Source organism: Chrysemys picta, chromosome 4 (assembly GCF_011386835.1).
Source record: "Chrysemys picta bellii isolate R12L10 chromosome 4, ASM1138683v2, whole genome shotgun sequence".
NCBI classification, from domain to species: domain Eukaryota; kingdom Metazoa; phylum Chordata; order Testudines; family Emydidae; genus Chrysemys; species Chrysemys picta.
This window is the reverse complement of record NC_088794.1, coordinates 140,067,034-140,080,060: the sequence shown is the minus strand read 5'-3', so window position 1 is coordinate 140,080,060 and position 13,027 is coordinate 140,067,034. Positions and strand designations below refer to the sequence as shown.

General features: G+C 49.3%; 1 protein-coding gene across 1 annotated transcript in view; it reads right to left on the bottom strand.

Annotated features, from left to right (window-relative positions):
• ESR2 (estrogen receptor 2) overlaps positions 1-13,027 on the bottom strand; it is a 70,655-nt gene that overhangs the window by 9,551 nt on the left and 48,077 nt on the right. Inside the window, exon 7 of the mRNA XM_005285890.5 lies at positions 9,435-9,615. Coding sequence (XP_005285947.2) covers positions 9,435-9,615 — 181 coding nt within the window. The remainder of the gene's footprint in view (positions 1-9,434; positions 9,616-13,027) is intronic.

Here is a 13,027-nt window from a genome sequence, read left to right as displayed (position 1 = left end):
GTGTCTGGGGTAGAAAGTAGCTCGACTTCCATCACGCTGCGGGTTGGGGAGTCCAGTGGTACCGGACTCAACGGATCCCCCCTCGGGGCCCGAGTCAACGGTGCTGGGGCTGCGGCCTTTGCTCCCAGGTGCTCCCCTCCAGGACGCACCTCTGTGGCTGGCTCCAGGGAAGCTGGTATCAGCGTAGGATAGCCACCCTTTTCTGGCTTTCATAGAATCATAGAGTATCAGGGTTGGAAGGGACTTCAAGAGGTCATCTAGTCCAACCCCCTGCTCAGAGCAGGACCAATCCCCAACTAAATCATCCCAGCCAGGGCTTTGTCAAGCCTGACCTTAAAAACCTCTAAGGAAGGAGATTCCACCATCTCCCTAGGTAACCCATTCCAGTGCTTCACCACCCTCCTAGTGAAAAAGGTTTTCCTAATATCCAACTTAAACCTCCCCCGCTGCAACTTGAGACCATTACTCCTTGTTTTGTCATCTGGTGCCACTGAGAACAGTCTAGATCCATCCTCTTTGGAACCCCCTTTCAGGTAGTTGAAAGCAGCTATCAAATCCCCCCTTATTCTTTTCTTCTGCAGACTAAACAATCCCAGTTCCCTCAGCCTCTCCTCATAAGTCATGTGCTCCAACCCCCTAATCATTTTTGTTGCCCTCCACTGGACTCTTGCCAACTTTTCCACATCCTTCTTGTAGTGTGGGGCCCAAAATTGGACACAGTACTTCAGATGAGGCCTCACCAATGTCGAATAGAGGGGAACGATCACGTCCCTCGATCTGCTGGCAATGCAGCTTCTTATACAGCCCAAAATGCCGTTAGCCTTCTTGGCAACAAGGCCACACTGTTGACTCATATCCAGCTTCTCATCCACTGTAACCCCTAGGTCCTTTTCTGCAGAACTGCTGCCTAGCCATTCGGTCCCTAGTCTGTAGCAGTGCATGGGATTCTTCCATCCTAAGTGCAGGACTCCGCGCTTGTCCTTGTTGAACCTCATCAGATTTCTTTTGACCCAATCCTCTAATTTGTCTAGGTCCCTCTGTATGATGTCCCTACCCTCCAGCATATCTACCACTCCTACCAGTGCCACTTCTGATCAGGAGAGTGGGGGCGGTGCTGAGCCGATGTCGCCGGTTGTGGTGCTGGGAAGCGTCGGTGCCGTGGGTCTCGGTCCCCCTCCACTACCACCGCCAGGGCACTGCGCACCGAAATGCTCGGTGCTGGGTCTTGCTGCACCGAAGGAGGCTGAGGGTTAAGAGCTGCCTCCATAAGGAGCTGCTTCAAGCAAAAGTCCTGCTCCTTTTTAGTCCGAGGACAAAACCCTTTGCAGATCCTGCACTTTTCGGCTTGATGAGCCTCCCCCAGACACGTCAGACAAGAGTCATGGGGGTCACCCGTTGGCATGGCTTAGAGCAGGACCTGCAGGGCTTGAATCCCGGGGACTTGGGCATGGAGCCCAAAAAGAAGAGTTGGGGTGGAGGGGAACCAAAAACAAGAACTATAAACCAAACTAACAACAACTATCTAGAGAGCTAGGGAAGCGTGGAGATCAAGCAGAGCAAGACTTCTAACGACTATCATGGGTGGTAAGAAGGAACTGGGGAGGCACCGGGTCAGCTGGGGTATATATTGAGTGCCATGAAGGCACCACTCCAGGGGGCTCCACAGCCGACCTAATGGATGCTGTTAGGGGAAAACTTTCCAATGGCCATGCACGCGGCACGTGCATATCTAATTGGAATAGAAATGAGCAAGCACTTGATGAAGAAGTAACCTTTTTATATCATCTATGGCATCCACTGGTTTGTGGTAATTTTGTTTATTTTATTTTCAGGAAGCCAGCAAGAATTCCCAAATGGGGTAGGGAACAAGTATAGCTACTCTATGAGTGGTTTCTGACAGTTCTCAAAGTGACTGTCGAACTATTTGGAAGACAGAAACAGCCTTATAGTGGTTGCAGTCATAGTGGACGAAGGTCTCTTACTACCTCTTTCTGGTCTTTGATAAGGCCAGTTGTATGAAAACGCAGGTGGTTATCTGGAATACATTTGATGTCTAGAGGTTTTCTTCTAAGCTAAGGGGTATTCAATTGCCAAATACCTCAATGTAACTCGAGAATCTTTTAAAGAATGTAGTGTACAATCAGTTTAGGACTACAAAGTTTGTTCCCTTTGAAGGAGAGTTCCTCGACTGTATTCTGGACTTCTCTGAGAATTCCAAAGGATTGCAGCTAGGGTGCAAGATGCCATCAATCTAGTCCACAGTATCTGATAACCCTCTTGTTCTCTCCTGAACTGCTGTGACACTGGGAGAACCTGGTGAAGGGTGTGAATAGACGCATCAATAGTAGTATGCAGAGAGGTCCATGTTGCAAGCTGACCTGTGATCAAAGATCTCACTGCCTGTTTTGATTCTACTGGAACAATCCAGTAAGTGATCCATGTGCCAGTTAAGATAATCATATTCTGGAAGGAGAACATGATAAAAACAGTTACCTACCTTTTGTAATTGTTGTTCTTCAAGATGTGTTGCTCATATCCACTCCATTCTAGGAGTGCGTGTGCCCACGTGTGCAAACGTCAGAGATTTTTGCCTTAGCAGTACCACTAGGGTACCTCTGGAGTGCTGCGCTCATGCCACACTATATCAGGGGCCGCCAGCTCTACACCCTCTCAGTCTGACAGAGGGGCAGGAGGGCAGGTAATGGAATGGACATGAGCAACATCTCTACGAACAACAGTTACGAAAGGCAGGTAACCGTTTCTTATTCGAGTGCTTGCTCATATCAATTCCATTCTAGGTGACTCACAAGCAGTATCCATGGAGGTGGGCTCGGAGTTCACAGTCTTGCAGCACTGCTCTGCCAAGCCAGCGTCGTCTTGAGCTTGCTTGGTCAGCGTGTAGTGCAACACGAACGTGTGGACAGATGCCCAGATGGCAACCTGACAGATTTCTTGGATCGGCACCTGCGCCAGGAAGGCTGCCGAAGATGCCTGTGCCCTAATTGAATGAGCCTTCACGATCACCGGCAGAGGCACCTTCACCAGCTCATAACAGTAGCAGATGCAGACCGTGATCCAAGATGAGATTCTCTGGGCAGACACTGGGCAACCCTTCATCCTGTCTGTGACTGCAACGAACAACTGTGTTGACTTATGGAATGGCTTTGTTCTCCCTATGTAGAAGGTCAGCATCTATCTGACATCCAGGGTATGCGCATGAGGCTTTGGACAAAGGACTAGTAAGTATATGTCTTGACCAATATGAAACTGGGAGACAACCTTAGGCAGAAAAGCCAGGTGCGGATGCAGCTGGACCTTATCCTTATAAAAGACCGTATAAGGGAGCTCCAATGTGTGTGCCCTGATCCTATGGGCTGAAGTTATAGCGACCAGGAAGGAGACCTTCCAGGAGAGAAGCAGGAGTGAGCGGAAGCCAAGGGTTCGAAGTGGGGACCCATGAGCCTTGACAGCACAAAATTCAGGTCCCGGACATGTGGGTAAAGGCGCTCCAGACCTTTCGGGAACCGTGCCATCATGGGAACCACCCTGAGCTCCTTGACATTGATATAAAGGGCTAGATTGTTTTGTAGCCAGCGGCCCTGGGTGTTGAGCCCGCCCAGGTGGGCTCCATCCCAGATCTGACGCGTCCGAGACGGGGTCGCAAAGGGAACTCCTTCAGCACCGACTCGGGATCCAGCCACCAGTCCAGGGACGAGAGGATGTGGCTCGGCACCATGACCACACAGTCCAAATCGTGCCTGCTGGGGACATAGAATGAGGCCAGCCACACCAGCAGAGATCACAGAAAGCCGGGCATGGCTGACCACCTACATGTACGTAGCCCATCAGTCACAGGCATCGTCTTGGATGGCTCTTTACGTGGGAGATCAGGTCTGACATGGCCTGAAAACGCGCATCTGGAAGGAAGGTCTTGACCTGCGTGGAGTCAAGAACCGCTCCGATAAACTCTATATGTTGGACTGGCGTTAACATGGACTTTTCTGTGTTTATTAACAGGCCCAGGTCACTGCATGTGGACCACACCAGATCAAGGCTCCTCTGCACCTGCACCAGAGACCTGCCCTTGATGAGCCAGTCATCAAGATACGGGACAATCTGGACCCCTCAACGTTTCAGGTAAGCTGCTACCAGTGCCATGCATTTTGTGAACACCCTGAGGGCTGAAGACAGGCCAAAGGGTAGCTCTGTGAACTGGGTGTGGTGCCCTGACACTATGAAATGCAGGAATCACCTGTGTCCTGAGAATACGGAGACATGAAAGTAAGTGTCTTTTAAGTCGAGAGTGGCGTAGCAGTTCCCTGGATCCAGGGAAGGGATAATGGAGGTCAGGGAGACCATGTGGAACTTCAACTTCTTGAGAGACTTGTTAAAGTCCAGGATGGACTTGAGGCTCCCTTTGGCCTTCGGGGTTTAGGAATAGAATTCTCTTCCTTCCATGTCTAAGGAACCTCCTCCACAGCCCCCAAGCCCAGGAGCTTCTCCTGAAGAAGGATGGGGAAGTGGGGCGGGGTGGGGTGGGGTGGGAGGGGTGGATAAGAATTGCAGGGTATAGCCCCAAGCTACTGTGTCCAGGACCCAGTGGTTTGACGTAACCTGCAACCAGGCCAAGCAGTAGGGAGAGAGGCAGTTGAGGAAAAGGCGGGTAAGATCCGGTTGGCTGACTGGGGCGCCACTCTCGGGCACCCCCCCAAAATTATCGCTTCTGGCCCCCTAGGTGTTTGGCAGGCCCAGGCTGGGTGGGTGAGTGGGAGGAAGAAGGGCATTGGCGACTAAAGCTAGCATCCTGTCTCCTAGTAGAGCCCTGACGGGGTTGCCAGGGTCTTGGCGGTGGTGGCAGTCGGAAGGGCTTTCTGGCTGATTGTGGAGTGTGCATGCCCAACAAGTGAAGGGTAATTCTAGTGTCCTTCAACCCATGCAGCCTGGCGTCCATTTGATCAGAAAAGAGACCAACTCCATCAAAGGGAAGGTCCTGAATCGTGGTCTGCATCTCTTAAGAGAGGCTCATTGTTTGGAGCCAGGAGCTGCGTCGCATAACCACTGCTGATGTGACCACCCTGCCACTGAGTCCATTGCGTCCCATACCATCTGCAGGGAGCATCTGGCCGCCACAGTATCCTCCTCTACCAGGGTGTCAAACGTTTGGGCCAGACCCCGAGAGAGGGATTCCTGGAACTTTTTGAGACCCCCAGAGGATGAAATTGTACCGGCCAAACAGGGCCTGATGGTTTGCCCGGAATTGCAGGCTGGCGGTTGAATAAATTTTCCTCCCAAATAAATCAGGTTTCTTGGCCTCTGTTTTCGGAAGGCGAGGAGGTGTGAACCTGCTTGTCCTCAGCCGCAGACACAACCAGCAAGCCTGCGGCTGGGTGGGCATAAAGGTATTCAAAACCTTTGGCCAGAATGAAATACTTTTTCTCAGCCCGTTTCGAGGTGGGAGGGGTGGAGGAAGGGGTCTGCCAAAGGGCCTTGGCTATCTTGAGAACCCTGTCATGCACAGGCAGGGCAACCCAGGTGGGTGTAGAGGCTGAGAGGACATTGAAGAGGGTGTCCTCCTGCTCTGCCATCTCCTGCACCTCAAGCTCTTGGCCATGTGCCGGAGAAGGGCTTGATGCTTCCTGAAGTCATCCAGCGGGCTAGCTCTCAAAGGTCCCACAACCGCCTCATCCAGGGATGACGAGGAAGACTGGACTGCTGGGGGAGGTGCTGGAGTCTCGACCACCATCGGAGAAGGAGGCTTAGGGGTGGGCACAGGTTCCTCCGCCCCAACCTCAGAACTGGCATCCGGTACCACCGACCGATGCTGTGACACAGCCACCGAGGAGTGCTGTGAAGGGGGCATCATCATGACCGGTACACCCCATGCGCTCCAATAAGGCCACTAGTCATGCTGCCACTGTGATGCCACAAATGAAGGAGCGGGATCCGGTGCCCAATCTCGCCGATGGGACCTGGGCGATGGGCTGAACTGGCCCTCCATACCGGAGGAACCACCTTCCTGCAACCAGGGAGGAGCCGTTGACACCTGCATTTGCTTACTGGTCGTGGCTACTGGCGTTCATTGACTAGGTGTAACAGACCTCTGATGGTACTGGGGAGAGTGGTACCGGTGTCGGGGAGACCGGTACCAAGATGGGGAACGCTCCCACTGTGCCTGCACTCGATACCGACACCTGGAGGACAACCTCTTAATGGTATTGCAAGCACCTGGGTGGTACCGTAGAGTCCATACTTCTGACAGAGAGAGAATTGGTTTTAGCTGGTAACAAAGATCTAGCTTCAGGGTCTTACAGGTGCCAGAAGGACCTTCGTCAGACCGCGACCTCCCTTTTTTAAAGCAGAAAGAGGAAACTTGTCTTTCTTCTGTTTCACACGCAATTTAGGCTATGTCTACACTATGAGCTCGGGGTGTGATTCCCCTGCTCATGTACACATACTCGTGCTAGCTCAATAGCCATGTAGTCTCACTTGCATGGGTAGTGGCAGTGAAGGCACAGCTGAGCCATGCAGAGTACAAACCCACCTGAAACCAGTGGGTATGTACTCAGCACAGCTCAGCCATGCTGCCACAGCTGCTAGCTGTGCTACCGTGGCTATACTGCTATTTATACTCATGCTAGCTCAATGGGAACTAGTGAGAGTACGTGTACACAAGCAGGGGAATCACACACCTAGCTCATAGTGTAGACATAGCCTCAGATGGAGACCTGCTTCTATGCTTTTTGGAGAAAGAATGCTAAGACCTCCTTCTTTTGTGGTGGGAAGAGGGAATTATACCAACATCAGCAGAAAAATGCTTTAATGAAGAAGCAGGAGCCCTAGAAGCGAAGGCAGAGAAAGTAGCTCCAGGGCACTTTTTATGGAGGACTGCTCGGAGCCCAAAGGATCCTGCCTTCCTGGTCTAAGACAGCCCTCACAAAAGATAGAGGTAGTACCTTACATAGAAGGAAGAGCGTTTACTTGAGCATCTCTCACTTTCATTGTTCATTTAAAAAACTAATGACAAAGCACATTTCTCTGTGATATGTCCCTGACCCTCACTGAAAGAATAAACATTTTGAGCACCCGTTATTAAGGGGGAACAGCTGCCTCACATGATGAACAATACTTAAAACCAGGATATTACTGATCAACCATAACGCTGAAGAAAAATGTAAAAGAATTCACCTAACTTCTACTACCTAGCTAACCCTAAGCTACGGTAAGAGAACTACGTACAAATACTAGTGGAGAAGTGTAAGTGCAAGAGCCAGGGACACTGTTCTTTCAGTCCCATCTTGCAGCCACAAACATTAAAAAAGAACTGACAGTCAGCTGGTTTCCCTTCCCTTGGGCATGTGGTATGCAGGCGTGGCCCAATGGATGCTGCTGGTCAAAAGATTCTGATGTTGAATACAGAGGGCACACGTGCATCAGAAGTAGCATACATACAGGAAAGCACTCAAAGAAGAATTTTGTATTCCACATAAAGTCCTGACTGAAGGTTGAGCGGATCAGGGATATATATATATTTTTATATAGTCGTGTTCCATGGGATGGGCATCTGTTGTCTTATAGGAAGTACGAACACATGCCCACACTTTCAAAACCACTCAGCAAAAGAATATTTGATTTTGAAAAAAGAACTAGTAGAGGAAATCAGACTTTAGGCCCATGACTGACATGAATGCCAAAGGCACACTTGACCTGTTGATCCACCAAACAGCACTGGAAATTTCAGAATGATTTTGAAGGAGACACATTACTGCTCTTTTAGAGAAAGGGGAAAAAAATAAAAGTGAAAGAAGTGAAGTGCTAAAAAGAAATGAAAAGGATGTACTATTTGGGGGATATATGTAGAGGATTTATTTAAAATAATGAAGTATAGATGTAAGCAGGGTCTGAATGAATGCTTCCCTGACAGCTAGCTGGGAGGGAGAGAGACTTTGGGTGTGTTTATGTAAATACAGTTTGCTTCTGCTCTGCTTACATTGACACCACTGTATCTGTTGAATAAGTGATCAACTTTGGCTGGTGTTGGGTACAAATCACCTTAGTATTGAATGCAGGGGTAGTGAAATATGGTTACCAATGTTGAAATTATTGTAGGAATACAGGAAAGCAGAACTGTGCTTAACCTGTCCCAAATGAGGGGACCTCAGTTGAAAGAACTTCGTTAAGCCAGGGACTCGAATGTCAGAGCCCTGTGAAAGTAAGAGGGGTGGGGACAGGTATCCCAGCCAGGAGGCTGTGCACTCTCATCAAGGGTCCTCCCTAGTCTGGTTTAACCTGTTCCTCCCCACTGTTCAAAGAATAGAGCTAAATAGGCTTCATAGGAGCCTCTTTGTTATGTTAAATGCCCAATCAGAGCTGAAATCAATTGTGGTAGGACTGTGTTTCTGCCCTGCCTGCTAAGAGCTAAAAATTACTAAGGGACTGATGTGCAGAGGTCACAGCAGAGAGGCAGGTAGCAGCAGAAGACAACTGACAGCAGGTGAATGAGTGGCTGGTGTGGCAGAGAGGCGTGGCAAGAGCAGTAAGCAGGCAGCAGTGGAGAGGCATGGTGAGAGTGGTGAACAGGCAGCCAGCAGGGCAGCAGCAGAGAGGCGCGATAAGCAGCCAGCAGTGCAGCTGATGGAAAGGTGTGGTGAGAACGGAGAGCAGGCAGCCGGCAGAAGCAGTGAGCAGGCGGCCAGCAGGAGCGGTCGGTGAACAGCCAGCAGGATGGCTGGCAGAGAGGGGCAGTGAGACACTGCCCGAGCAGCGGAGCAAATAAGGTACCTCTTTACCCCACCCAGGGGAGGAGGTGAACTCTGCAGATGTACCTCTGAACTCTAGGTCTGCATTGACCAAGGACAGCAATTGTGAGTGGGGTGCAAAGACGGGTTAGGCACATGAAAGGGATGTTTGGGTTGCTGGACTTAAGAACCTGAGGGGAAAAGGACACTGTCCAACCTACTTGGGGGTGGGTCTTTTATTCATGGTTTATGTTTATGAACCCTGTTTGTGGTGTTTTCCCAAATTAAAGCAGAGTTACTTCCCTCCTTCTATTAAAAGTTTCTTTTCTACATTTAGACTCTGTGCTTGCGAGTGGGGAAGTATTGCCTCTCAGAGGCACCCAGGGGTGGTGTGTAAGTTTCCCAGGTTCCTGGGTGGGGGCTCGAGCCAGTTCTGTGCTGTATCGATGGAAAGGAACCCCTAGATATTGAACCCGGCCCTGGTTTCTGCTGGCTCCACCTGGCAGAAGGGTTACATAAGATGTTGCACTTTAAGGTGGATGCAATGTGCTGCATGTCAAAGTGATTTGAGTATATTATTTAGTTAATCTTGTCAATAATTACAATGAATACCCTAAAACGATGATACCAGATTTTTCTAGGGGGATTTAACAACAAATATTAAAACCTCAAAGAGTTACATAATTCTGTAAAATATACCTTGCATGCCTGACATGAGAAAGTAACATTAACAAGTTAGCCAAACGAGTTGTCTGTTGCTGAGATGGAATTCCACTTTTTGCAATAACCCACACCAAAGCATCAGTTACTGCATTAAGCAAGTGAGGTAGCTTCCTGTTGCTTTCAGATTCTTCTGCAGCAGCTGACAATGGAAACATATCTAAACAAAGAGAAGACAGAATAGCATTACAACTCACCAGAAAAAAACATGAGCATGGATTGCCTTTGGATGTAATTTTTCAATAGAATCAAATAAAATAAATTCCAAGTCCTATTAAAATTATATGTATGATGCTTCACGTTAGATCTCGATCTCTGATAGAAACTTTTTTACTCATCAGTTCTGTCGTGCCATTTGCATACTTAAGTATCCCCCAATCTTATAACTACATTAACAATTGGCTTATAATATCTACTAAAGATACAGGGCCAGATTCTTGGGTCTGGCTGAGCTTCACTTACCTTTGCATTCTCCAAGTTTGGATGTCCCCAGGGGTTACTCCAGCCCTTTGTTTAAGTACGAGCAGTTTCATAGCTTCTCTAACTGCTCCCTCCCCTCTCTGAAACAGCTCCTACATAGGAATGGGGCTAGGAGCAAAATGGTACATAACTCACTCAAACACTTCACTGGATCAGGGCTTTATTGCTTATCAAGTGAGTGAGGAAGGCACTGTGCGTGATGTACAGCCAACTCCTTGGCTCTACCTGCTCAAACCTCCTTACAAGTCAGAAATTTGTCATAATACTAGCATAAACTGTGAAATGTTAAAAGAGGCATTAAAGATAGAAACAAAACAAATTAATTAGGGAAGACTGTGGGAGGAGTAGGCAAGGAAGTAGTTGAAACTAGCATTATTGATGGAGCAGAGGAGACCAATATGACAAAACAGAGCTGGATAATTAGGGAGGTGCAGAGTTCTGAAGGGCCTTGAAGGTTATGACATGAATTTAATATGGTGGAAGAGCAATGGAGGGATTCACAAAGGAAGATGGTCTTAACGGATGCTGTGATAAATGGAGGGGGGGAGCTCCCTTTTATGGACACCCAGCCAGTCAGTAGCTATAGAAGCCTCCTTAGCAGCTGTACCCTAATTGCCTTAACTGTAAAGGGTTAAGAGAAGCTTAACCTGAGTTGGCACCTGACCAGGGAACCAACAGGGAAGCTGTACCCTTTCAAATTGGAAAAAAACTGCTGGGTGTGGGGTTTTTTTCTTTGTCTCTTGGGCTGGAGAGAGGGGAAGGCAGCAACAGCTGTAAGCCAGGTATGGGAAATCATTAGCATCATATGTAGAAACTCCTCATTTGGAACCCCAGATATGTAAGTAGCACAGGAAAAGTTAAGACACATGCGATTAGGAATCTTTTTGGTTGTTTTGGTTTGTGGATTCCTCGGTGCTAATCCCAGGTGCTTTTGTTTTGCTTGTAAACTTTAAGCTAAACCCCAAGAAAGTTATTTTTGGTGTTTAATTCCTAAAGCCTGCGTTTTCAGATGTGTTTCTTTCTTTTTAAATAAAATTTACCTTTTTTTTAAGAATCCTTTGATTCCAAAGTCCTTAGACAAGGACTGTGCTCACATTGCTAAGGCAACTGGTTGGTATTTTATTCTCAAGCCTCCCCAGGAAAGGGGGTGAAGAGGCTTGGGGGATAGGGATTCCAAGTGACCCTTCCTTGTGTCAGAGAATAACAGAGTTCTCACTTTTTGTTTGATTTGTGAAAATCACTTGGTGGTGGCAGCAATATCTGTCCAAGACAGAAGACTGTGCCTTGGAAGAGTTTTAACCTAAGCTGGTAGAAGACAAGCTCTGGGGGTCTTTCATGCTGGTCCTCACATCTGTACCCCAGAGTTCAGACTTAGGAGGGTATACCCTGACATGGTGGCACAGCGGTGGGATCATTTTGAACCAGAAGCACAGACCTCAGGATTTTACAAGGACACATTTTTCCTTTTGGCTGCTTGAAAGCCAGGGAGAATTTTTTTCTTTTCTTTTGCTGCCTGGTGGGGGGGAGGAGGGGGGGGAACAGGCAGGCAAAGGGTTCAGCCTACACAGCCAGAGTCCAACAAGCAGTTTATTTTTTTTTTCTAGTTCTCGTGGCAACAAAGTAGCTAGGCTAGATTAGGACAAGAAACAGCCCAGTGCATGAAATTGCAGGCGGTCATCAAAACCCTAGAGCAACCAGTCTTCCCAAAGCAGCACATCTAGGAGAAGAGACCCAGATCAGGCCCAGACATCCAATCCCATGGCAGAACTGCTGGGAGAGGCTTTGGGACTGGAGATTTCCCCAGCAGGGATGGTCAACCCTCCCCAACCCAAGATCCAGGTGCCAAGATGGAGGAAGGCCCTTAACCTAGACTGAGCTCTAACTGCAGAAGACAGGATGTTCTTCCTAAGGATGAGGCGCTGAAAAACAGAGGTGGAGGAGAGAAGGGAGGAGAAGCGCTTAGCAGTGGAGGAGAAGAGGGAGAAGATGCGCTTAGAAATGGAGCTGGAAAAGGCTACGCTGGATCAGATACCAGAAGGGCAACCTGAGACGACACCCCACCATCGGAGTCAACCCAAGGCCCCATCTCGCAAGGAGGAGCCCTCCACACAGCCAGGGAAAGCCCAGATGCCCTCTCGTCCTACTGCCCTACTCTCCAAACACCCTCCGCATCACAGCCAAAAGTCAGCTGGGCGATGCTTTAAATGTAATTAGCTGGGGCATGTGAAGGACATCTGCCCCAAGAGCACCAGCTGACTGCAACTCATCACCTTGGGATCCCACTGAGAGCCTTCAGGCCCAGATGCCTCACAAATACCCCCAGAGCTAAGGGAAACTGTGAGTGTGGGCCAGAGGAAGATTACTGCGTGGAGAGACACTGAACCGCAGGTGTCAGCTATGCACCAATCCCTAGTGGACCCCAAATTCATCAACCCAGAGGCCCAAGTGATGGTGCAACCCTTTAAGGCCAACTCTTTTAACTTGCCTACAGCCAAGTTGCCTGTCCAGTACGAGGGCTGGTCAGGAATATGGACTTTTGAGGTCTATGATGATTACCCAATTCCCATGCTGCTGGGAGAAGACTTAGCCAATCATGTGAGGCTAACCAAAAGGGTGGGGATGGTCACCTGCAGCCAAGCTAAACAGGCCTCCACACCTAACACCATTCTTGAGCCTCCTACAAGGGCCCAGCCTGTGTCCCGAGATACCACAGGCTCAGGGACCCAGAACCAGACCCCTGACCAAAGTCTACGACAGCGGTTGTAGATCCAGTTCCTGAGACCCAGCCAAAACCAGCCCAAGGATCGGAACTGGCGGAGCAGTCAGCACTAGATCCCGTGCTTGCAACCCCACCAAAGTCAGGGGAGCCAGCAACAGAGGGCGCCACAGAGCCTGCGCCTGCAGCAGCAGCTAAACCTGAGCAAGAGGCTCAACTGGAGCCTGAAATAGAACCTATTGCACCAGCGAAGAGCAGTTCACAGTCGACGGAGACACCCCCATCACCTGCATCGCTTCCAGTGGGACCAAGCCCAAGTCCACAACACAGTGAGGAACTAATGTCTCCAGCATCAAGGGAGCAGTTCCAGGCAGAG